At 43.5% G+C, this 26,070-nt stretch overlaps 1 protein-coding gene across 13 annotated transcripts in view; it reads right to left on the reverse strand.

Annotated features, from left to right (window-relative positions):
* The window catches only part of DTNB (dystrobrevin beta), a 409,923-nt gene that overhangs the window by 150,212 nt on the left and 233,641 nt on the right, over positions 1–26,070 (reverse strand). For all 13 annotated transcript variants that reach the window (XM_032762373.2, XM_032762370.2, XM_075063546.1 and 10 more), the window contains one exon: positions 24,492–24,569. In XM_032762373.2, coding sequence (XP_032618264.1) covers positions 24,492–24,569 — 78 coding nt within the window. The remainder of the gene's footprint in view (positions 1–24,491; positions 24,570–26,070) is intronic.

Here is a 26,070-nt window from a genome sequence, read left to right on the forward strand (position 1 = left end):
CAGGTTCCTGATTACTCTAGTGCAGCCCCTGCTCTGGTCACTCAGGGAACAGAAAACTACTCATCCAGTGACCAGTATATTTGCCCTCTACCAGACTCCTGTACCCCACTGGCCTGGGTCTGTCACACTATATACACCACTACCTTGATATAACGCCACCCGATATAATACGAATTTGGATATAACACAGTAAAGGAGTGCTCCGGGGGGCAGGGCTGCGCACTCTGGTGGATCAAAGCAAGTTCAATACAACACGGTTTTACCTATAAGATTTTTTGGCTCCCAAGGACAACAATACATCGAGGTAGAGGTCTGTGTATATATATATATACAGGCATTATGATACGGGCTTTAATTACATGATCACATACTATTTTTTCCATGGTACCCCCGTCCACTTCATTCATGTGCATAGGACGGCCAGTGGCCATTGAAAAATTCTCTCTTCAATATTTTGTTTTATCCTCATTGTTTAAAGCGTAGCCCTATCCCTCATTTACAGCACACCACTCAAACCCGGCTTTGAATGAAGAATGACTCATTTCCTCACAGACTTTTCTTTGGCACTTGTCACCACAGTATCCGAGCGCTTCTCAAACATGAATGAATTTATTTTCACAACACAGTTGAGAAGTCCTATCTCTCCCCACCTGTCTCCTCATCCCATTCTCGTCCCTTAGTCACAGGTCTTTCCACGCAACCCTTCTGTCCATCCCTTCAAGCCTGTCCTACTCTGTCTTCTCTCACTCACCCTTGGCTCTTCATCCCACACTTCCAACCCCCCGCCTCCTTGTCCAGTCTCCTTTCCCAGCCAGTCCCAGTCACTCCCTGCCACAGCTCCAGTTCCTTGTACCAATCTACTCTCTTCTCCAGTCTACCCCTCTCCCCACTTTTCTTCCCGCTGCATCTGAGTCAGGATGCTTCCTCTTCTGTGCTGTCTGGACACCAGCAAGTGGAGCACTGAGAGCAAAGGGAAGTCTGCCTGCTCTGAGCTCTTGTGCCTTGTACCACAGTGACTTGCAGCAGTCGAGAGCAGAAATTCCAGGGAAAGTCCAGCTCAGCTCCTACAACCTTTGGCAGATAGACTCAATGGAAAATGTAGCTGCCAAATTCTAGCACGCAGCTACTGAGCATGTGTGAATCTACTCATAATATTCATGAGAGAAAAAAAAGAAAACATGGAAGCTTCCTTACTAGTACTGCAGCCAACAACAACAGCTAATGCACAGCTGTGAACATTGCTCCTGAAGTCATTAATGATGTTAAGATTTATACCAAAGGTAAACAAGACCCCAATCACCAAGTTAGGTTCTGCTTCCTCAGAAATATCGCAAAGTACCTTTGCCAAACAGAGAACATCAGCAGGGAAGAAAAGTTTATTAAGTTTTGATAAAGGATATTCAAAACAATGGAGTGTAAACTAAAAAGCAATAAGAAAAGTTGGCTAGCTCCCCTTCAGCAAATAACTTCATACATGTTCTATGTTTCATTTTATTCCTAACTCTCCAGAGGCAGCTGTCATCTTGTCATGACATTATAAGCGGCATACCTGCATAACTTTGGCTTAATCTAACAGCAATTAAACACAATACTTGGTTTAAGGAATGCCTGACTAAAGGCAAAAATTCAACTCCAACACAAACAGCAGCTCTGAGTCTTCAGGAGGTGATGTCAAGCTCAAAATATCATCCCTCCCCAAATGAGCAACATGCTTTGACTGCATTCTTCAATGTGCCTTTAAAATACCTAGAATGTAACAACATGTCTCAGGCACTCTTAATTGAAAAGTAGCTTTTATGTCCCTCTGTCAAGTTCTGGGGTGCAATTTAGACCAATGAGAGGTTGTGTCACTGCTGCTAATAGAACCCTGAGTGCCCCAAAATGCTTCTGCTACTTGTGGCTCCCTGTCTGGGACATAAACACAGCCAGCATACACTTTGTGTTTTGTATGCTGTACAGCTCTGATTCAACCACTCTGAATCCAACAGCTCGCCAGCAGTTATCACAGACACACTTTTGTCTTTACCAGACTTGGTTAATGTTAGCAGGTGACCCCAATATACTGTCAGTCCTGAACTTCCCCAGACCCATGTGCTCTGATCTGTCCGGCCCTCTCCTGCAACATTCAGAGGATTAACAAGACTTGTCTGCTCCTTCGAGAAGGCAAACCCCACATTAACATTGACTTTAGTACAAAGATAGTCCTGCTGGTTAGCTTAATGGGAAAACAAATTTATTAACAAAAGAAGATAGGATTTTAAGTGAGTTCAAGTGTAAGAGAGAAATCTAGAAATGGCCACAAGCAAATAAAAGTGAAAACACACATCTAAATATCTAATATGTAACCTAGAAAGGTTTGGTTCAAGGCTTTGTTCAAGATGGCTCTTCTCAACCAGTCTTCCAACAAGATGGTGACTGCCCCCTCCTCAGTCAGGATCTCCTCCAGAAGCCCAAAGGTGCCAGTTCCTTTGTCTTCTTTGGTGAAAGAGAAATCACTTGGGGTTCTCTGCCCCTTTCTTTTATAGTCCAATAGATTCTTCTGAAGAATACCCCCCAAAGTGAAGTTCATTCAAGCTGTGAGGAAGGCATCACTGAGTTTGGAGGTGAAGCAAACTTCATGCTGTCTCTTCCCTCACTTACGTTTGCTGAAATAAAATTGTTTTGTTTCCTGCCATCTCCCCCCATTCTGTTTAGATGGTCTTGTTTACTACTTACATGTAAACGGAGGTAAACCCACATTACTTTGTGAGGACAGGCCTATTTAACAACTTTTGTCTAGGCAGGGCTGTCTGGTTTTTAGCAAGTAATGTCATACGGGTGAATTCATAATGGTACATATAATGTTGCTACATGTGCATCATGATACTATTGACCAGCGAGTCATTACTTTTCAAATAATACCTCACAAGGTATATTTTATGGAAAGACAGGATGTGACTAGAAGGTGCTTTAGGTCATACCCTCTTACTTTTAAAAAGTATTATTTTGAAGAAACAATATATTGACCAAACTGTTTGGTACTCACAACTCATAACCACTGGGCCAAAGTTTGTGAGTTTAGCTATGAGGAATTCCTTTTAGCATAATCTGCCTTTGCTCCCATCTTGCAGGGTAAATATTCTAATAGACAACAGTAAGACAACTGACTGAGAAACAAAAATTCTGTCTGACATGTTCCATATGTACCACTAGCCTGCCCACCCCCTGCAAGGCAGGAGACTCCAAAGCAATGGTTAAAAACAGTTATTAATTAATAATTGGAGATCTACCAATCTCCTAGAACTGGAAGGGACCTTGAAAGGTCATTGAGTCCAGCCCCCTGCTTTCAGTAGCAGGACCAATTTTGCCCCAGATCCCTAAGTGGCCCCCTCAAGGATTGAATTTACAACCCTGGGTTTAGCAGGCCAATGCTCAAACCACTGAGCTATCCCTCCCCCCCGCCCCATAAACATATGGAGATATATCTATCTCATAGAACTGGAAGGGACCCTGAAAGGTCATTGAGTCCAGCCCCTTGTCTTAACTAGTAAGACCAAGTACTGATTTTGCCCCAGATCCCTAAGTGGCCCCTCAAGGACTGAGCTCACCACGCTGGGTTTAGCAGGCCAATGCTCAAACCACTGAGCTATCCCTCCCCCCTTGTTCAAGAAATAATGTAAACTGCATACCCACCAAGGGGATGAGGGGATGTGGTAATACAAGAGAAGAGAAAACCTAGGACCAAGGAATTATCAGAAAGTACTTCATCCTTTTTTGACATTCCCTCTTTTCCTAATTTTGGATATTCAATTTGAAAAATTTGGCCTGGGTGGTTGTCATGTTTAGAAATATTGTAAGATCAGAGTAGTCTGTCACACACAGCTGCTCTCTCTCATGATGAGTTTCTTTAACAACTCCATGCCCTCTTTTGTTGGGAGAAATGTTTTGATTCTATGAGCTCTTTGGCATATATTTTGAGATGTATATCGGTCAAGCAAAATGGCATGAAATCAGGGTGGACGAGGATTAAAGGCAATGAGATTTTCAAGGTAGCATTCAAGGTGAGTGGAAATAAAGTGTATAGGCCAGAAAAAGATCTAGGGGTCTGAGAAAGATAAATGTGCATGGGATTACTTGTAAACCTCAACTGAGACATCATCATCCCTGGAAATCTTCTTCCTTGAATGAACCAACGATCAAAGCATGGACAAACCTGAATCCCTTCTCTCCTCATGTGAGCTGCTATGGCTGCCAAGCACTTGGTTCTGCTGAAAGATCAAAGGGCTGGGTGCCAACCCCTTTTCTTCTGCAGGATTAGAAAACAATGTGGGTAAAACCTTTCCTAGTGAATCCCAGAGGCATTTTCAGTGCTTTCAGTGCTCTGGGCTTTAGAAGGGAAGTCACTATTGCTTTCACCGTCTCTCCTGAGAGGGATCGCTGAAAAAGGATGAAGAAGGGGGGTAGAAAGTGACTGAAACTGAATAGGATATCCCACGTTTATAGATTCTAAAAGGTCTGAAGTAACTGAATACCGGGCCTCTTGAAAATAAAAAGGAAGCTGCAAAAATAGGGCAGAGGCAGGTGTAATAAAAAGTTTTAATTTTTTTAAAAGGCGTATGAGCGAAAAAGAGAAAAAATATACTAACAACTCCACCTAAAATGTACGTACACACACACACACCCCTAGCAGAGAAGTGGACATTGCAGGGGTTCACTCTTACTCCCCATATAACAAATAGGAACTGAGGGACAGTTTGGTCCACTCTGCTATCTATGCCTTCAGGAGGGGCATTCCGGGTGCAGTCTTAGCCCCAGTGGACACTGAGATTGCATGGTGAGATGGAAGAGAAGGAACTCAATCCAAAATCACCATCAAGTGACTCTGAAAAAGATCTGGGTGTCATGGTAAATAATCAGCTGAACATGAGCTCCCAATGTGATGCTGTGACTAAAAAGGTGAGGTGGTGCTTAGCTGTGCTGTTTCTTGGCTCTTTTAAAAAATGTAATTTAAAGTTGGAAGAGCCTAGCATGAAGGTGTGACATTATTGACATAATCTGGGACCATACAGAACATGGTTGCAACCAAGGTCCTGCAGTGGCACCAAATCTTATGTAAAGGGGATCATATAAGGTGTCTAAGACCCGGTTATGGGTTGCTGGTTATGATTATGCTGTCTGTCTGTCTGTATCATTTTTTAGCTGAAGTTATGAATATTGGCTCTGTCTGTACTTCAAACTTATGCTATGCTTCTGGGAAACGTCCCAGACAGGTTGGTGTTAGCTCTGCCTAGGCTGCTTGATGGCCCATTAAGGACCTACAACTGACCCACTGAGAGAAGGCAGATACACCTTGTAACTCAGCAAAGTATGCAGGAACTTGCCCATGTGACTCCAGACTCCATTTTGCTGTAATTTTCCTCAGTAAGAACAAAGAGGTTCTTACACCTGGAAAATACTATAAAAGGCTGATGCCTCATCTCCGTCTTGTCTTCAATCCTGCTTCTTACCTCTGGAGGGACTTTGCTACAAATGGAAGCTCTACACAAAGGACTGATGACTCATCCCAGAGGGGAATGTATTCCAGAGACCTGATTTGAACCTGCAGTTTATTCTATTGCTGCTACAAGCCTGAACCAAGAACTTTGCCATTACTGTGTGTAATTGATTCTACTTAACCAATTCTTGCTCTCATCTATATCTTTTTTCTTTTATGAATAAATCTTTAGATTTTAGATTCTAAAGGATTGGCAACAGCATGATTTATGGGTAAGATCTGATTTGTATATTGACCTGGTTTTGGGGCTTGATTCTTTGGGATCAAGGGAACCTTTTTCTTTTATTGGGGTGTTGGTTTTCATAACCATTTTTCCCCATAACAAGTGGCACTGGTGGTGATACTGGGAAACGGGAGTGTCTAAGGGAATTGCTTGTGTGACTTGTGGTTAGCCAGTTGGGTGAGACCAAAGTCCTCTTTGTCTGGCTGATTTGGTTTGCAGCGAATTGCCGCTGCCATGGAAATGCGCGTGCTGCCCTAATGGCACACGGACTGCCCCCTGCCGTCTGCGGCGGCAATTCGGCGCACTGCTTGGGGCGGCAAAAACAGTAGAGCTGGCCCTGCCTAAACAGTCCAACACTGGTACAAGTTTGTCAGGTCTCAGGGTGGCTGATAAGGCCACATGCTGTGCCTGTGTTTTTGCAGCAACGAGGTTGCAAGTGAGAATCAATGCCAGAGACAGAAGCTGCATTTTCTCCCTTTGCTGTTCTTTTCTCGCCCGTCTTGGGGGTAGAAAGAACACAAGTACTTGTGGCACCTTAGAGACTAACAAATTTATTTGAGCATAAGCTTTTGTGGGCTACAGCCCACTTCATCGGATGCACAGAATGGAACATATAGTGAGGAGATATATATACACACACATACGGAGGACATGAAAAGGTGGGGGTTCCCCTACTAACTCTAAGAGGCTAATTAATTAAGATGAGCTATTGTCAGCAGGAGAAAAAAAAGCTTTTGCAGGGATAATCAAGATAGCCCATTTAAGACAGTTTGACTAGAAGGTGTGAGGATACTTAACATGGGGAAATAGATTCAATGTGTGTAATGGCTCAGCCATTCCCAGTCTCTATTTAGGCCTAAGATGATAGTGTCTAATTTGCATATTAATTCAAGTTCAACAGTTTCTCCTTGGAGTCTGTTTTTGAAGCTTTCTGTTGCAAAAAACCACCTCTTGTGGGTGTTTCTTTTGCTTTGTCACCTAGGAAATGGAATAGGACTTTAACAACAGCAGCAATAACAGCAGCTTCAGCCCAACTCAACTAACTTTTTCTCTTTCCTCCAAAAGAGCAGTTATTGCCATCTTTCATACCACCTAAAGATAGCCAAAAAAGGAGGTTTTTCCTTCTAAAAACTATCCACAGCGAAAGGGAAAGGGAACATGGGATGTTGTCAAAATAAAAGCCTCACTTATTACTTTATATTTCAAATGCTTTAACTGTTTTTCCCTTTTTTGTGTATCTTTAATAAAAGATTAAAAACAATTTGAATGGTGTTTGCCATGGTAGTAAGCAGGTTAAACTTTCTGTACACCAAACCCTGAACCTTCTTAATATTGGACAGTTGCAGGGTCCTGTTAACATCTTTGATTCTTTGGGCCCTTTATTCCATCTAAATTAATACAACAGAGCTGAGGGCAGGAGACTACCCGGAAACTAGGGAAGGGATGTAGGCAAAAAGGAACCATAAAAGTATACAAAATGGGGATATGGCGTTTCACTGTGATGAGAAAGGGAATGGGAAGCCAATGAAGCATCTCAGGGGTAGGAGGAAGGCACTACTGGAACAATAAGTGAGAAATATACTTCAACAACAGCATACTACATAGATGTGAAGGACATCATCTGAGAACTGAAGAAGCCATTAAAGACAATTGCAGTAGTTGAGCTGAGAGATGACAAATATAAACCAACGTTTTGGGAACAGGGACACAGTTGGGAGACATGATTAAAGTAAGTAGTAGCAAGATTAGGTAACAGTCTGCTCTAATGTCCTCTGCTTGCCTAGAATTCCCAGAGCAGCTGTAGCAACAAGGATGCAAGGCAGCCAGTCAGGCTCCTATCCCCTCCTCTGTCTCTTACCCTACCCAGAACACCAGGAGAACACCAGGTCTCAGTGGATGCTCCCACACACCCTTACCATGTAGCCTCCACTATTACCAGCGTCAAGCTGCAGAAGTCTGAGCTTTAAACCCCACAGGAGTCCTGCAGAAGCCGAAGGACATCAACACTGGCAGCATTGGTGGATGTGCACATGTGTGTTTGAGAGTAAGCTGAAGAGCTCGATTTTAGTCATGCTCAGGTGAAGTTGGTGGCTGGACATCCAGGAGGAGAACTCAAAGAGAAGCGCAGATGTGAGAAAAAGGATTTTTTGAAACTCACACATTTAACCTTTGATATGAGTCCTAAATTATGGATGCTTAGCACACATTTGCAGTACTGAATTAATATCCCTGATTATTCCTTTTGCTTTTGTCTTCCTGACCTTTCTTCTCCCCATTTTCCACACTCTTCTCTCTTACCTTTCCTGTTCCAACCTTCCTCATATCCCTTTCCCCAGTGTCATAACCCCCTAAAATAACAAAAACACACCCACATTAAAAATAAACATTCATATGTATTAAAAGTATTTCAAAGGTGGCCACACTGTATTTTAAAAACTAACAATTTAGTGTTGAACCTTGTTCGATCATGTATATGAATTATGCTCCCAAAGCCCTTCACATGCTTATTCCCATTCTACCAGTCGTCTCTCATTTGCTATCGTTTCTGACCAGCCCTAGCCTCCATTCCCCTCCTGTTACATTTTCAAACAAGCACCTTTATGCTTTTTCCCATGCTGCCCTTCGTGCCCCTCTCTATGAACATCTGCAAAACTAACTCATTACCCTCTAAAACCTGCCACAAAACTCTTCTTTTCTGTGATGCCTAAAAAAAAAAAATCACAACAGTTAGGCTGCTGGTATGCTGAGACCACTGCCCATCATGCTGACCAATATCGTCTGACTGTTTCCTTGTACTCCCACATCTGTCTGGCTGTATCCATTTGTTTTCTTGATTTAGAGCTTAGACTGTAAGGTCTTCGGGGCAAGGCCTTCCCTTTTGTTCTGTGTTTGTACCATGCCTAGCACAATGGGGTACCTCGTCCACAACTAGGGCTCCTATGTACTACAGTAATACAAATAATTAATATGACTAGTACCCTCATCCTTCCCTGCCCTTTCCTCCTATTGCTCGTCATATTTATTTGCTGCATCTTATCTTCAACTAGAATTGTCAATTCTTCATGGCAGGAATTGTCTCTCACCTAGCACAACTGGGCTCTGGTTCTGACTGAGGCATTTAGGTGATATCAGAACATAAGCAACAACAATGTGGGAGGAGTGAAATATCACACTAGGATAAAAGGAAGAATGATAGAATTGTAAACAGTGATAAAGGGCGGGAGGGAAGGAAGAAAGGAGGAAGGGTGTACACATGTGTTTGAGTGGAAGATGAAGAGTTCAGTTTCAGTCATGTTCAGCTGAAGTTGACAACTGGACATCCAGGAGGAGAACTCAGAGACATGTAGATGTGGGGAAAAAGTGGGAGAGAGGCACATTTGGGAATTATCAGTGTAGAAAAAGTAACTGAAGTCAGGAAAAAAAATGTGATTACCCCGGGTTAGAATGCAAAAGAGGACAATATTAATAACAGAGCTCTGAAGTACTTCAATGAAGAGTTGAGGTAGGGTGGTCTCCCAAAGGTTGATGAGAAGGTTGGATGACAGTCAGTCAAGCACAGATCTGCAAAAGCCCTGGGAGGACAGGAATCAGTGGTACTGAAAGCAGCAGGAGAAGAGGATAAGGACAAATAAATAAAGACAGAAATGAGACCCTGGCACTGCCAATAGCAGATAATTAGTGACCTTGGTAAGAGAAATCTTGGTGAAGTGCAGTGGACACAAGACAAACTGCAGACTATCCAGGAAAGAGCTGGAAGAGAGGAAACAGAGGCAGCAGTACACACTCAAGGACCTTGAAGGTGAAAGAGAGGGGAGTTGTTTGGATGCTGTGCAGTAAGGTGACCCTATCTCCTTTTATTCTTTATCATTTAAGTTGGAAAAATAATTTCATTGTAGACAGTAACAGTTTTATGGATGTTTCAGTGATAATGTGTGTGCAAATACTTTGGGGCTCAGTGGAGAACCCCACCCCATTTTCTACACTAGAAAGAGTAAAATCCCATTATATATTTAATTTCTATAACACCTATGTAAAAGGTATTGTGTTGGCTACACTCTACCATGGTTGTGAGAAAACCACTTGGTGTTTGTGGGGTATAAAAAAAAATTAACAAAATTTGAAATGTCATTATCCTAGTTGAGTATTGTTGGTCCCTGGGAGTAGAATTCTTGAAGGAAGGATGATCCAGGTTGTCCAGGACAGCAAGACCACAGCTATGGCCAGAGTTACCTTAATAAATCAACTAAAGGAAATTTAGTCTGATAGAAAAGACAGAATCACTCCCGACTGTCCTGGAAGGCTCCTTGGCTGTAGAAATCAGAGAATGATTTCTGCAATATAAGGGTCTGCACTTGTCTGAGATAAAATATGAATACTCTGTTTTGTTGGCATGTATAGCAACATCTTTTAGTCAAGGTCGTTTAAGTATTTGCTTTTCAAATGCCCTTATTCTGTACCATATTAGGAGTAGCCCTTATTTCGCTCAGTACACATCTTGTGTAACAGAGAGGGTTCTACTGCTGTCTAACATTAATATCCACATTACAGATATTTTTCTTTTTTTTAATCTAGGAAATTAAATTAAAAAAAGAAAAAATGTTAAAGCTGCAAAGTGGAGTACTCAGATGTCAGAAAATTCCAAGGTGAAGATTAACCAACATAAGCAACCCAGTCTGGATAAACCTCTGTTGCAAAAACTCTTGCTTAATAGAAAAGACTATCTAACCTGACTGAAGTAATGGTCCTTGCCTAATGCAAGATATGGTTAGAGAAATCCTACAGTCAGAAAAGTTCATTTCCACTCTGGATACTGGCCTTTGCCCTAGCGGATGCCGGAGATGTGGAGGGTGAAACTGATACAGCAGCTCATATAAGAACTGTGCACTGAGTGGTACTGTATGATGAGGGTTTTTTTCAATCTTCAATTTATAAATAAATTCAGCTAAGACTTTAAAAATATATTAAATTTCTGGATTCTTATTATAAACAAGGCATTCTTGTTTGTAATAAGCACTGGAATAAATTGCCCAGGGAGGTTGTGGAATCTCCATCATTAGGGATTTTTAAGAGCAGGTTAGACAAACACCCATCAGGGATGATCTAGATAATACTTAGTCCTGCCCTGAGTGCAGGGGACTGGACTAGAAGACCTCTGGAGGTCCCTCCCAGTCCTACAATTCTATGATTCTTCGGTAGAGGCTACTTCCCTGTTCCTGATAGCAGCAACAAGACAAAATAAAGCAGAAGATCTCTCTCCCAACCCCAGAATAAACAGTACTGTAGCTTGAAAGAGTTAAAAAGCTTTGCGCAAACTCTGGGATGTCTTTCTCTCCCCTCTTTCCTTTTAACAATACCAGCACAGAGGGACGGATGCAGCCATCAGAAACCAATGACATCACACAACTTGTTACCACTCCTAAAAATATATAACCTGCAGAAATCTCACTACATTCAGAGCTAAATGGGGAAGTCCAACTCTTTGCCCCACTTCCCTGTAATAATATCCCCCACTCAGACCTATAACGTCTTTCTTTAAGTAAAGCTTATGTGTGTCTGGATCTAATGGTAGCTCAGGCAGTGGAAGAGCAGCTGCAGTCTCCGCTCCACTGCCAAGAGGAAGCGGGAGAGAATGAGACTGCTGAGCTTCCCACTTTAACTCGTGGAGGTGTGGGAGGGGGCCTCCTACCACTTTCTCAGTGTGGGTGTGAGGTGCATCTCACTGGTGGAGGGAGATTCATAGAATCATAGAATATCAGGGTTGGAGGGGATCTCAGGAGGTCATCTAGTCCAACCCCCTGCTCAAAGCAGGACCAATCCCCAACTAAATCATCCCAGCCAGGGCTTTGTCAAGCCTGACCTTAAACTTCTAAGAATGGAGATTTCACCACCTCCCTAAGTAACCCATTCCAGTGCTTCACCACGCTCCTAGTGAAATAGTGTTTCCTAATATCCAACCTAAACCTCTCCCACTGCAACTTGAGACCATTGTTCCTTGTTCTCTTATCTGCCGCCACTGAGAACAGTCTAGATCCAACCTCTTTGGAACCCCCTTTCAGGTAGTTGAAAGCAGCTATCAAATCCCCTCTCACTCTTCTCTTCTGCAGACTTAACAATCCCAGTTCTCTCAGACTCTCCTCATAAGTCATGTGCTCCAGCCCCGAATCATTTTTGTTGCCCTTGCTGGACTCTTCCCAATTTTTCCACATCCTTCTTGTGTGTGGGCCCAAACTGGACACAGTATCCAGATGAGGCCTCACCAATGCCAAATAGAGGTGAATGATCCGTCCCTTGATCTGTTGCAGTGCCCCTACTTATACAGCCCAAAATGCCGTTAGCTTTCTTGGCACAAGGGCACACTGCTGACTCATATCCAGCTTTATCCACTGTAACCTCATAGGTCCTCTTTCGCCAGAACAAAAAAAAAAACATAAAACAAAACAAAATAAAACAAAAAAAAAAAAAACAAAAAACACAAAACCAATAAAAAAAAACAAAAAAAAAAACCAAAACAAAAAAAACCAAACAAACAAAAAACACAAAAAAAAAACAAAGAACAAAAACAAAAACTCAAAAAAAACTGAAAAAAAAACAAAAAAAACGCAAAACAAAAAAAAAACTAAAAAAAAAAAAAAAAACAAAAAAAAAAAACAAAACTAAAAAACAACAAAAAAAAACAAAAAAAAAAAAAACTGCTGCCCAGCATTCGGGTCCCTAGCCTGTAGCAAGTGCATGGATTCTTCACATCCTAACTGCGCGACTCTGCACTCTGTCTTGTTGAATCATCAGATTTCTTTTGGCCCAATCCTCTAACTCAATGTCGTCTCATGTGTTCTAACTCCAAATCGCAGACTGATAGCAAGGGAAGAAAGTGACTTTCAGAGCCCCAGTCTCCTCATTTGGAGCATCATGTCTCCAGCCCCCACCTGGTTATAGCAGGAGCTCTTAACACAAATCTTGAACCCATATTATTGTAACTGCCAAAGTGTCAAACAAAGGAAGAGGTATTCTCTCAGACAAATAGAACCCAACATTGTTTAAGGGTTTATATATCAGAAAACATACCTTGAAATTTGCCAGGAAATCACCCTGCAGCTAGTACAGATGATGGTAACTAAATCAGTAAATGAAACATCACTTAATAAAACAGACTGCTGCATTCAGTGCTAGCAGCAATTTCCAAATCATATAATAAGATCAGATATAATTTCCTTTGTCTTTTTCTTCCAGCCTGTAAACACTCACTCAATGTTATCTGGATTGTGTTTCACCAGCTGGCCATGCCCCAATCTCTACTGGAGACAGGATATGTCATTCTGACTAGAATTAAAGCTGTGTGTCACAAGAATAGTGAAAACACTAGCTCCCACCTCCCAGAAACTTTATATATATATATATATGTTGACAAGGAGTCAATAGAGAGAATTCTGTAGAAAGTCACATAAGTGAGTCTTTGGAAGAGATGACTAACTCCTAATCCTACTCTCTTTCCGAAATAAAGGACTGGAGTCACTCAAAAGTGGCCACTGACCCCTGCCTGGGTCTTCAGGCATTTCAACACTACTGCATCAAAGGCAGATGTAAAATAATAAGCATAGACTCCTGATCCTCATCCAGCATTAGAAATCAATCAGTACCAACAGTACCTGCTGACATACTATACCAAGGCCTAAAACAATACAGGTTGTGCTCAGTGACAAGAAGATGCTGGATATCTCTACAGCTTCCTACAACCGTCTCAATAAACTTCACCATATACGAGAGGTTCAGGCTGGGGCAAAAGTTGGATAGATTATCTATGCCAAGAGATTGTTAGGCCCTTTTTCAAGAGACTAACCCCTCTGTAAGAGGGTAAGTACAGCACGGACTAAATGTTTTTGTTATTACCATTCTTAAATTCTTGCCCTCCTTCACTGCTGATAAATTATATAAGGCCATTGCTTGACCACACTTTGGTTTATTAGATCATGTTTTCTAGAACTTTAATAATGTTTGTTGCTCTTCTCTGGACCTTCTCCAATTTCTCCACATCCTTCCCAAAATGTGATGCCCAGAACTGCACACAGTACTCCAGTTGAGGCCTAATCAGCATGGAGTAGAGCGGAAGAATTATTTCTTGTGTCTTGCTTACAACACTAATACTCATGTCTTGCTAATATGTTCCAGAGTGATGGTTGCTTTTTTTTGCAACAGTGTTACACTGTTTGACTCATATTTAGCTTGTGATCCACTATGCATCTGATTGTTCCTTCCTACGTGGAATACTTTTCATTTGTCTTTATTGAATTTGACCCTATTTACTTCAGATCATTTCTCCACTTTGTCCAGATCATTTTGATTTTTAAATTTATCCTCCAATGCACTTGCAACCCCTCCCAGCTTGATATTGTCTGCAAACTTTATAAGTGTACTCTCTATACCATTTTCTAAATCACTGATGAAGATATTGAACAGAACTGGAACCAGAACCGATCCCTGCGGGACCCCACTTGTTATGCCCTTCCAACTTGACTGTGAACCACTGATAACTACTCTCTGGGAATGGTTTTCCAATCAGTTATGCGCCCACCTTATAGTAGCTCCATCGAAGCTGTATTTCCCTAGTTTGTTTATGAGATGGTCATAGAAGATGGTATCAAAAACCTTACTAAAGTCAAGACATACCATATCTACTGCTTCCCCCAATCCACAAGGTTTGTTATTCTGTCAAAGAAAGCTATTACGTTGGTTTGACATGATTTGTTCTTGACAAATCCATGCTGTTACTTATCACCTTATTATCTTCTAGGTGTTTGCAAACTGGTTGCTTAATTATTTGCTTCATTATCTTTCTGGGTACTGAAGTTAAGTTGACTGGTCTGCAATTCTCTGGGTTGTCCTTATTTCCCTTTTTATAGATTGGCACTAGATTTGCCCTTTTCTAGTCCTCTGGAATCTCTCCCATCTTCCATGACTTTTTGAAGATAAGTTGCAGTATTTTTTCACTGGGAACAGATTCTACCACTGCTCACGCTGGATCAAGTGATCTTGTCAACAAAGTAACCTGAAACCCAGTTAAGTGAGAAAACTTCACTGACTACAGTCTGGCCACTCTTGCTCTAAGGACTGTCTACCTGAGTTTGTCTGCAAAGCATAGGCTCAGGGACAAGTCTACTCTCGCAAAGCCTTTGCTCAGCAAAAAGTATCCTTACTGAAGTCAAATAATGTTTTATACAGTGTTTGTGAAAACTACAAGAGTCAATTATTTAGACAAATAAATACTGATGTAATTTCAATGTAGCTAGTTCAGAGGTACAACAGCAACACACTTATTTTCTCCTGGAAAGCAGAAAAGAACTACTCGGGGGGTTGTATTGTTTTGTCTGAGTGATTGCTGCTGGAAATTAGGTTACAGCAGTGACCTGAGGGATTTTCCTTGCCTCTTTCATATACCTCGTCAATAAAATATATGAAGATCCTTTTAAGTTTAGTTTCTCATTCCCTGCAGGGAATATTAATTGATATATAGCTTTGGACAAGTAGGAAACTGATTCATTGGAGACTCTCATGTACTGGCAAAACATACTTCAAGAAGAACAAAAGAAACAAATACATGATCAACTGATTTTCTGAGTGTGTCTGCATATGCACATGCATACATTAATTTACAAATATAAAGCTAGTGAACAGAAATCCCAACTTAGCTCAAATTTGAATGATCTTTAGACTCAGGGTTTGTCTTCACAGGGGCTTAGTCTGGTCTGAAAATGCCTCCATACACATGATCAATTCCTTAGAGTGCACTAACTCCACATTTATCATGGGCTCTGGAGTTCTCTTTCAAAGTGTACTAAATCGGATGCAAATTGAGTTAGTGTTGTCTGTTGTTTGGGTACATGAAGTGCTTCCATGCACTAATTTTGCAGTCCTCTAACTACTATCCGACAAACAGGGACATCACTCGAAGAAGGGAAAATTACTCACCTTGTGCAGTAACTGAGGTTCTTTGAGATGTGTGTCCCTGTGGGTTCTCTGCTACCCAGCGTCCTCCCCTCGATTTCAGAGTTCTCACAAGGTTCTCTGTGGCAGAGAAGGAATGGACGGTGGGGTTGGCTGCATAGCGCTAGTTAACCACCACTGACGGCATGAGATGGGGAGAGTGCACGGGGGGCCCAGCCGGACACTGTTGTTGAAATTCTTCAACTAGAGGCGCAGGGGCACACAATTGCGTGAAGTGGAGCACCCACAGGGACATCACTTGAAGAAGAACTATTTACCTGTGTGACCTCCACTACTCTGGGGTCAAGTTGACCAGATGACCTTTCTCCTGTTTAAAGTCTGGCACAGTGCCATTTACACCCAGATTCCAGTAGATCAGCATTATGGTAATATACTCCAGTAGCCTTTAGAACATCTGGGAGAAAGGGGTGACTGCAAAGGATCATACTGAAAGATGAACTGTCAGACTGGATAGAGGTTATTAGTGGAGTTCCTCAGGGACTGGCTTTAGGACCAATCTGATTGAACATTTTCATTACTGACCTTGGCACAAAAAGTAAGAGTGCGCTAAAAAAATTTGTGGATGACACAAAGTTGGGAGGTATTGCCAATATGGAGGAGGGCCGGAATATCATACAAGAAGATCTGGATGATCTTGTAAACTGGAGTAATAGAAATGGGATGTAATTTAATAGTGCAAAGTCATACATTTTGGGACTAACCACAAGAATTTTTGCTATAAGCTGGGGCCTTATCAGTTGGAAGCAACAGAGGAGAAGACAGATCTGGGTTCATTGGCTGATCACAGCATGACTAGGAGCCGCCAATGTGATGTGGATGTGAAAAAAGTTACTGCAGTCCTAGGATGCATCAGATGAGGTATTTCCAGTAGACTGGGAAGTAGTAGCACCATTATACAAGGCGTTTGTGAGATCTCATCTGGAATACTGTGCACAATTCTGATCTCCCGTTTTTTAAGAAAGATGAATTCAAACTGGAACAGGTGCAGAGAATGACTACTAGGATGATCTGAGGAATGGAAAACCTACTTTATGAGAGGAGACTCAAAGAGCTTGGCTTGTTTAACCTAACCAAAAGAAGACTGTGGGGAGATATGACTGCTCTCAAAATACATCAGAGGGATAAATGCCTGGGAGGGAGAGGAGTTATTTAAGTAGTTGGCAGATGTGAGCTTTGAGCCTTTCCCAGTCTTCAGCCCCCACTTCTCTCCCTCAGCCCACACTGTTCCCCTTCATTGGTTCACAATCTGCCATTCACATTTTAGAAATGGCAGATGGACCTGCTGGGCAATCAGCTTCTGTCTCATGCTAAAAGTCCTGACTATCGACTGTTTACAAGCCTATGCCATGGAAGGCACATACCCCATCTACCTATTTCCCTTTTCTTACCACTCATCTATCCTGCTCGGCAAACACCCACCCTCCTGCCCCAAAACAACAGCCAGAAACAGAGCACAGCCACAACCTCATGAGACATAAGAGCCTCTACCCCAGCCTGCCTCCCACAGCATATTCAAATAATGAAAATATTCAGTTGTGTGAAATTCAACAGTTTATTGAGATAGTGGCTGGAAGATAAAAAATTTGGTTAGTATTCTCCATTTCCATGAGGTAGCTATGGGTATTGCATGCTGCAAAAGCTCTAAGACTACAGCTTGTTGCTGAGGTATATATGCCTCATAACAGGAAAATGTGTTTACCCTGGGGATAGCGTAGCTGTGCAACTCCTAATGGCTTCTGATAGGGTTACACAGAAACAGACTAAGTTGAGGCTTTGAACACTCAGTGCAGAACCCCATCTATTTTTCTCTGCAATTTCAGCATGTCTACAGGGGAGATAAAGCAGAATCTTAAGACTGAGAAATTGCTCAGTTTTGATCCAAATGTTACGTGGGATAGCTGTGCAGTTGTTTGCTCCCCGAGATAGCTTACAACTCCCATGAAGAGCTTCTGGCAGAGAGAGAGGGACCATCTTGGTGAGTAACTTCACACCTTGTCCCTCTGGCCTGCCCTTTGTCTTTCTGATTAAGGTCATTCTCTGCCTCCTAGTCACCCACCTCAGTGTAACGTTATCAACACAGATAGGATTACGATCCAGTTTGCCCCCAGAGCCCCTCCATTGACCCTTCCGACACCACATAAGAATCTCCAAGGCACAGCTTAAACTGCAAGGCCAAACTGAGACCATGATCCCCAAAACCTCACAGCTTTCAAGGCACATCTACAAACCCCAAAGTCCCAAGCTAGACCCCCTGCACACACTCCTTACCACCTCTGAGGTTCTCCCAAGTCTGGGAAGAATCTCAGGGAGCAGAAACAAGAAATACATGTTAAAATGCTACCACAGCCTCTCTGGAATATCATAAAATCATAGAATATTAGGGTTGGAAGAGACCTCAGGAGGTATCTAGTCCAATCCCCTGCTCAAAGCAGGACCAAAACCAACTAAAACATCCCAACCAAGACCTTGTCAAGTCAGGCCTTAAAAACCTCTCAGGATGGAGATTCCACCACCTCCCTCGGTAACCCATTCCAGTACGTCACCACCCTCCTAATGAAATAGTGTTTCCTAATATCCAACCTAGACCTCCCTCAGTGCAACTTGAAACCATTGCTGCTTGTTCTGTCATCTGCCACCACTGAGAACAGCCGAGCTCTATCCTCTTTGGAACCCCCCTTGAGGTAGTTGAAGGCTGCTATTAAATCTCTCCTCACTCTTCTTTTCTTCACACTAAACAATTGCAGTTCCCTCAGCCTCTCCTCATAAGTCATGTGCCCCAACCCCCTGATCATTTTTGTTGCCCTCCACTGGACTCTTTCCAATTTGTTCACACCCCTTCTGTCATGGGGGGACCAAAACTGGACGCAATACTCCAGATGTGGCCTCACCAGTGCCTAATAGAGAGGAATAATCACTTCCCTTGATCTGCTGGCAATGTTCACTGTAATCCCCAGGTCCTTTTCTGCAGAACTGCTGTTTAGCCGCTCAGTCCCCAGACTGTAGCGGTGCATGGGATTCTTTCTTCCTAAGTGCAGGACTCTGCACTTGTCCTTGTTGAACCTCATCAGATTTATTTTGGTCCAATCCTCCTATTTGTCTAGGTCACTCTGGACCCTATCCCTACCCTCCACTGTATCTACCTCTCCCTCCAGTTTAGTGTCATCTGCAAACTTGCTGAGGGTGCAATTAACACCATTATCCAGATCATTAATAACAATGTTGAACAAAACCGGCCTCAGGACCAACCCCTGGGGCATTCTGCTTGATATTGGCTGCCAACTAGACATTGAGTCATTGACCACTACCCATTGAGCCTGACAATCTAGCCAGCTTTCTATTCACTGTGATAGACCCAGGCCAGTTGGGTACAGCAGAGTAGTAGAAGGCAAATTTACTGGCCACTGGATAAGCAATTTTCTGTTCCCTGACTGACCAGAGCAGGGGCTGCTCCAGGCTAGGGTGGACACATGACTCCAATTAGCCTGCAAAGAGTCAGGTGAGGCCGTTAAGCTAATGTGAACACCTGACTCTAATTAAGGCCCTTCTGATACTATAAAAGGGCTTACTCCGGTCAGGCCGAGGAGAGCCAGGGAGCCAGAGGAGAGGAAGCGCGACTGAAGGGCTGGGTAATGAAGACACCCTCAAGCCCTAAAATAAGAGTGAAGAAGGCATTGAGAGAGAGAAGCTGGGGAGCTGTGGGGAAGTGGCCCAGGGGAATGTAGCAGCTCTGGTGGTGAAAGTTCAACTGCCAACAGCTGCTGCCATTAGGGTCCTTGGGCCAGAACCCAGAGTAGAGGGTGGGCCCAGGTTCCCCGCAACTCACCACTACAGGAACATCTCCTGGGAGGGGAAGTCAGGCCTCTGTTAGGACAGGAGTCTAAACTGTTCTGGAATAAGCCCGTAGAGATGACAGAGACTGTGGGAGTTCTCTCACCAACCTCCTCACTGGCTTATGATGAAAAGGGCTCAGTAGACTGTAACCCTGGCCCTAGAGAGAGAAGGGCTACGTGGAGGGTCGCAACCTCTGAGGCTAGCGTAAACCATCTGGAAGTACGGGATCCACAGGGACAAGATCAGAGCTCTGCCACACCACCTTATAGTCCATTCATGCAATCTGTACTTTTTAAACTTGCTGGCAAGAATACTGTGGGAGACCGTATCAAAAGCTTTGCTAAAGTCAAGATATATCACATCCACTGCTTTCCCCTCATCCACAGAGCCAGTTATCTCCCCATAGAAGGCAATCAGGTTGGTCAGACATGACTTGGCCTTGGTGAATCCATATTGACTGTTCCTGATCACCTTCCTCTCCTCCAAGTGCTTCAAAATGGATTCCTTGAGGACCGGCTGCATGATTTTGCCAGGGACTGGAGTTAGGCTGACCGGTCTCTAATTCCTCGGGTTCTCTTTCTCTTTTTTAAATATGGGCACTATATTTGTCTTTTTCCAATCATCCAGGACCTCCCTCAATCGCCACGAGTTTTCAAAAATAACAGCCAATGGCTCTGGAATCACATCTGCCAACTCCCTCAGCACCCTTGGATGCAGTGCATCCAGCCCCATGGACTTGTGCATGTCCAGCTTTTCTAAATAGTCCTGAACCTGTTCTTTCACCACAGAGGGTTGCTCGCCTCATGTATTCCATATGAACAATAACTCCTGGTTTTTTCTTCCCTATTCCTGCAGCCACAGTGTCCGCAGTGGCCAGACCCTCAAAGACAAAGCCTTTATCAAGGTCTGAGCAGCTTGCTAAGCTGAGGGGGAAGAACTGGAAAATTAAAGAGGAAATGTTTGCACACCTCACTGCAGACTTCCCCCAAACTTGAAAACAATAGCAAGCTGGAGACTGGATCTGAGAAATATCAGAGAAAGTGCTGCAGTGGCCAGAGACAGCATAGCCATGGCAAAAGTCACTGTAGAGAAAGGGTAATGCAGTGGCAACTGCTGGAGGCAACATAACCTCAGAATGCTCTGATGCAGCACACAGACATTCCAGTGCCCTCAGCCAGGACCCAGTCACATTCTGCAACCCCTGGGCAATACAGAGTACTGGGAATACCAGCATATGTTTCCTCAATGAAATCTTACAGTTGTGCTCCCAGATACCACTCCTCTCCCAAGCTGAAGCTCAGGGCAGCAAGAACAATTGCCCCTGAGAGCTCAGCTCTTTCATGCCCTGTAACACATCTGGAACGTTGAGCCTCCACACCAGAAGGCAGAAGAACAAGAAGAGACAGAGGCAGATGTATAGTCACCTGTGAATTGCAGCCTGCTGTTGTTGTGTGCTGCCTTCCACTGCAATGTGTCACTTTAACGCTGTGTGTCATTACTTTAATTAGACATTTATATTTGGTTGTTACATAACAAATTGTTTTTAATAATAAAAACCTTTCAAATGAATTCAAAAGGACTTGGTAATGCATGTGTGACAAAGTGGGAATTTTCTGTAATGTTTTTAGGATTCCTATGTGAGCCTTTGTTTCCCTCTGTACTTTGCATTGCTACCGACTGGGTGCAAAAGGTTAAAAAGCTGCTCTTGGGGCAGAACAGGAAACATAAGGTATTGTCTTACATTACTAACTGGGATGGAATGAATGCGTCATTAAGTACTGACTGAAACTGACCCATATTGATGAAGGCTCCTCAAAGACAATGGGAGATATAAGGACTGAACAACTGACACTTATATATGGGAAACTCCAGCAGGCAGGATGCGTGAACTCAGCATGAAAGGTCTCATGCGACCGGGATAAGAGGCTTTTGGGAGAGAGACAGCAGCTCTCACTTGGGATTGCCAAAGAGAGAGGGAGAGAGAACCAAAAATGGATTCCACTGTAGCGTAGCTGTGAGGAGAGCTTGCTTGGCCAGAATGGACTACATCTTCATGTTTATTTCTCTGCCACTTCCCAGAGCTGTGTTCCAGTTGGATGATAAATCCTGCTCTGTTTCGAAAAGGCTGTCTGGTAACACTGAATATCCTTGCGGAGGTGCATTGATCCCTGGACTGCACGGGCAGAACACACTGTACAAAGCAGGAGTACTGGAGCCCAGAAGCTCAGTCTCAGAGGCATTGAGGCTATGTCCTACCCTAAAGGAAGAGTTGGGCCCCTTGGGGGTCTGGCATACTGAAGCGGTTCCTGCTAGGGACTGTTTAAAAGCTGGGGCAGGCTCGGGATCTGTGACAGCATGGTACACAAGCACAGACATGATAAAATAAGGAGTACATAATGTGCCACTTCTACCACCCATAAAAGACACTCCAACGCTCACAATCCATTCTCCCCACTACTCTCTGGGATAATAGCTGGATGTACAGCTGCACATTTTCAGGCCTGAAGAGCAATATGCATCCCTAATAATATTGCCATGGCTGTTTCCATTTTCAACTGGCTGCTTAAATTGCTGAGCAAGTCTCCGCCACTCTGTCTCCCATCCACTGTTAAGGCTTTCTCCTTTACTCTCACAGCTATTTTGCAAAATACAACATGTAGCTATAATCCTAGGCAAGTTAGCTCATAAAGAGAGCCGCTTTCTTCCACTGCATGCATCTGATGAAGTGGGCTTTGGCCCACAAAAGCTTATGCCCAAATAAATTTGTTAGAGTCTAAGGGGCCACGAGGATTCCTCGTTGTTTTTGCTGATACAAACCAACATGGCTACCATTCTGAAATCTTCTTTTCAGATCGCCAAATACACACTCCACTGTCATACTGAGGCACTAGTTAAACAGTTCCTTCCTCCTGTCCAAGTGGTCTGTGAATTGCTTCATTAGCCAGTGAAGCAGCGGATAAACCAGGTCTCCCAGGATAACCAGAGCATTCTCCACACCATTAATGTTCATAGTGGTCTCTTTAAAGTAAAGAGAGAAGCAGTCTGAAAGATCCTAGCATTGTGGACCTTTCCACACCACCCTGCATTTATGTTTGTGAACATGTCACGGTGGTCAACTGGGCCTCGGAGCAACCATGTAGAAATACTCCTTTCTGTTTATAAACGCTGAGCCCTGGTGTGTGGGACATGGGTCCCATCAATTACCGCAGCCCAGTTTAGGAACCCCATGCATACAATGCCATCAAAAAATCTCCTGAGCATCACCAAGCTTTAAAAACTAATACAATGGTACCTTATGCATGACATCATACACCTGCCTCACAACGGACCTACCAGTGATCTCCCAATGCCAAATTGGCTGGCCATAGACAGGTAACATTTGGGGGTGGTTGGCTTCCAGTTGGCAATGGTGACATGCTTCTCAATGGGTATGGGGCACTGCATGCTGGTCGGTGCTGCTGCGCCTCCAGGGCTAGTTCAGTACTGATCTCAAAAAGGTTGTCTTCACCATTGTGATGGGGTTCACTTACCACTAGGGTGCCTCCTGCTGGCTGTCCTGGGGATTAGCTCTGTTCACCAGTGCACCCTCTTCTGGTGATGTCCAGCCGCTGTCACTTCTGCTCCAAGACCCACATCACTCCAAGGACTGCAGAGTCCTCTTCAGGACACAGCCCTCCAGTTGCGCTGCATTCTGTGCTCCTCCACTTCCAGGGGACAGTATCGCAGTCCGCTGTCCAGCCATTTCCCTCAGTGGCTACTGCAGCCACTTGGCCACTTCCTCAGTGGCAAGGTGGGAGGGGAGAATCTCGTCCTGGCCCAGGGATTCTGTAGATGGCTGCCACTTGCTGCATCCCCTCCGACTCCTCAGTAGATCTCCCTGGCCCATTTCCCTGTGGCCTCAGCACCCTCATTGCCCTTGCTTCAGGGCTCAGCCTGCAGATCCCTGCAGCCCACCAGGGACTGTCTTTAGCATCCCCAGTCTCTGCCTGTAGCACTGCTCTGTCCAGGGTGTTTGCTGCCTTCAGGCTGCAAGGCAGCCAGTCCTCCTCCCTCTTCAAGGTTCAGGGAATGACTGAAGCAGCTCTGCTCTGCAGTTCTTCTTGTATGGGCCAACCCAGCCTTAATTGGCTGCTCCTCGCTCCTTTTGTGCAGCCTCCCTTGGGCTCTAATAACCCTTTATAGGCCAGTGTGGGGCAGATGCCCCATCACAATCATCCTGAAATTCTGCCACCAAATTCTGCTGATCATTCCAGGTCTGCAGAACTATCTTCTCTCATCAATTGATGCTGATTTCCCAAGCCCAAAAACAGTGCTGTGAAGCTGCAGCAAGAAGAGCTTGTGAAATAGCAGCTGCTCAGTGTTCTCCTCGTCCTCCTTGTCCTCCTTCTCTGCTGCTGCTGGAGGAGCCGCTGCTACAGCCACATCATCTGCTCAGTAGTGCACAGCTGTCCTGTGTGCACGCTATTAGTACAGCTTACATATTGCACACTAACCACTGTGCGTCACACAATATGAACTAACCACTCCATGTAGATCAGGCTTCAGGAATCTCAAAAGAAACTACGCACTTGGTTTCTACTTTGTGTGAAGAACAAGCATTAACAAAGGCAATAAAACAGCAAGACCTGTCTTTCTGAACGGCTTTGGAGGAAAACCCTCCATAAAACTTTAGCATCAGCTAGTTCAGTCATATTTCTGTAGTAAACATTATTCAATACAAGAAAATAGCTCTTTAAAGAGATCAAAAAGCAGCAGTGGCAATCAAGCCCTTTTTTATGAACCTCAGACACACACGGAGCAGCTGCAGTAGCATTTGAAACAAGTGAGAACACTAACAGTGACACAAAATTCATTCTATTTATACCTCTTGCAAAGATGTAAACAGTAAATTTAGTGAGGTATAGCTACCTTTTTGTTGGAGTGGGTGCTCCGGAGGACATATGGGTAACCATGGTGTCATTCATGTTGGTCAGAGGTCGAGGAGGACTAAAATAGAAATAATGTAATCCATGTTAATGATTAAAAAACAGCAGTAAACACAGATAAACGTGAAAACAAACCTATTATTCTGTGTAACAACATTAGGGCAAAGGTACAACTAATTCAAATACCTAAGTATCAGCAGTCCCTACATAGGTAAGGGTGTTGTGTTCAGATTGCCTTAAAGAGTTCATGTGTCAAGTTAAAATGAAGGTAAAAAACGGTTATTTATCTGCACGGTAACTGTTGTTCTTCAATATGTTGTGCACATATACATTCCACAGCAAGTGTTCGTGCGCCCAATGCACTTGAGTCAGATTTCTGCCTGCAGTGCAACTAGAAGATACATGTGCTCCTGCTCTTCTCATGCTCTCAGGCAAGGGCATAAAAGAGGTGTGGTCACCACTTCCCTCATTGTGCCTTTGCTCTGCCACATGTAATGTTCAATGTAACAGGGAAGCTGGGAGGGTCATGGAATACATGTATGTGCAATGTAAAATGTATGTTGAAGAATCACACTTACTCTATGTGTAAGTAACTTTTTTCTGAAACTCTGAGGGATTGTGCACATATATATTCCACAGCAGGTGACTCACCAGCAGTTCCCTTGTAGGTGGAGGGACTCTGAATCATCTGAACAGAGACTGTAACATGAACTTGCCAAAGCTGCATCATTATAAGAGGCCTGACTGATGGTATAGTAAGCAGAACAAGTATGTACAGGTGACCATGTCACTTCCTTGCAGATATCAGCTACTGGAGCATTGCTCCATGAAAATGAAGTATTTCTTCAGCTTTAGAAGAGTGGAGCTTGGGGGGGGGAGGGGGAGGGAAACACTGGCAAATTAATAGTTTTCTTCATGCAATGGTTATGCTTTAGGCATAAATTTAGGGTGTGGCTGTTGAAATTGCACCCCGATCAAAAATTTCTTCCATTTTGTGGAGTATGTTGCTCTTAGTCTAATGGATTATTTTCTGCTATTCATCAATATGTCTGAACCCCTCAGGAGCACAATTTTTCATCGGAATTCAACGAGAAATGATCTATGCTGTAAGGTGGAGACAATGGAGGTTGGGATGTAGAATCTTGTCGTGGTTCTTAGACAGAAGATACTCCATCAGTGGTAAAGTTATCGGCGACCAGACAGAAAGCTGATATAGGTCCATGAACCAACATTTTCTTGGCCATACCGATGCAATCGGAATTAATATTGGTTTGTCTCTTTTCAGCTTCCTGAGTACCTTCAGAATAAGAGGAACTCAACCAGACATAGGAGATGAATGGACCATGGAAGAAGAAAGGCATCTGTGTTGGAACCCAGACTGTGGCCTGCCCCAGAGCAACATATTATGCACTTGCAGCAGAGAATCCTGTGGCACCTTATAGACTAACAGACGTTTTGGAGCATGAGCTTTCGTGGGTGAATACCCACTTCGTCAGATGCATGTAGTGGAAATTTCCAGGGGCAGGTATATATATGCTAGCAAGCAAGCTAGAGATAACGAG

Source organism: Chelonoidis abingdonii, chromosome 3 (assembly GCF_003597395.2).
Source record: "Chelonoidis abingdonii isolate Lonesome George chromosome 3, CheloAbing_2.0, whole genome shotgun sequence".
NCBI lineage: Eukaryota > Metazoa > Chordata > Testudines > Testudinidae > Chelonoidis > Chelonoidis abingdonii.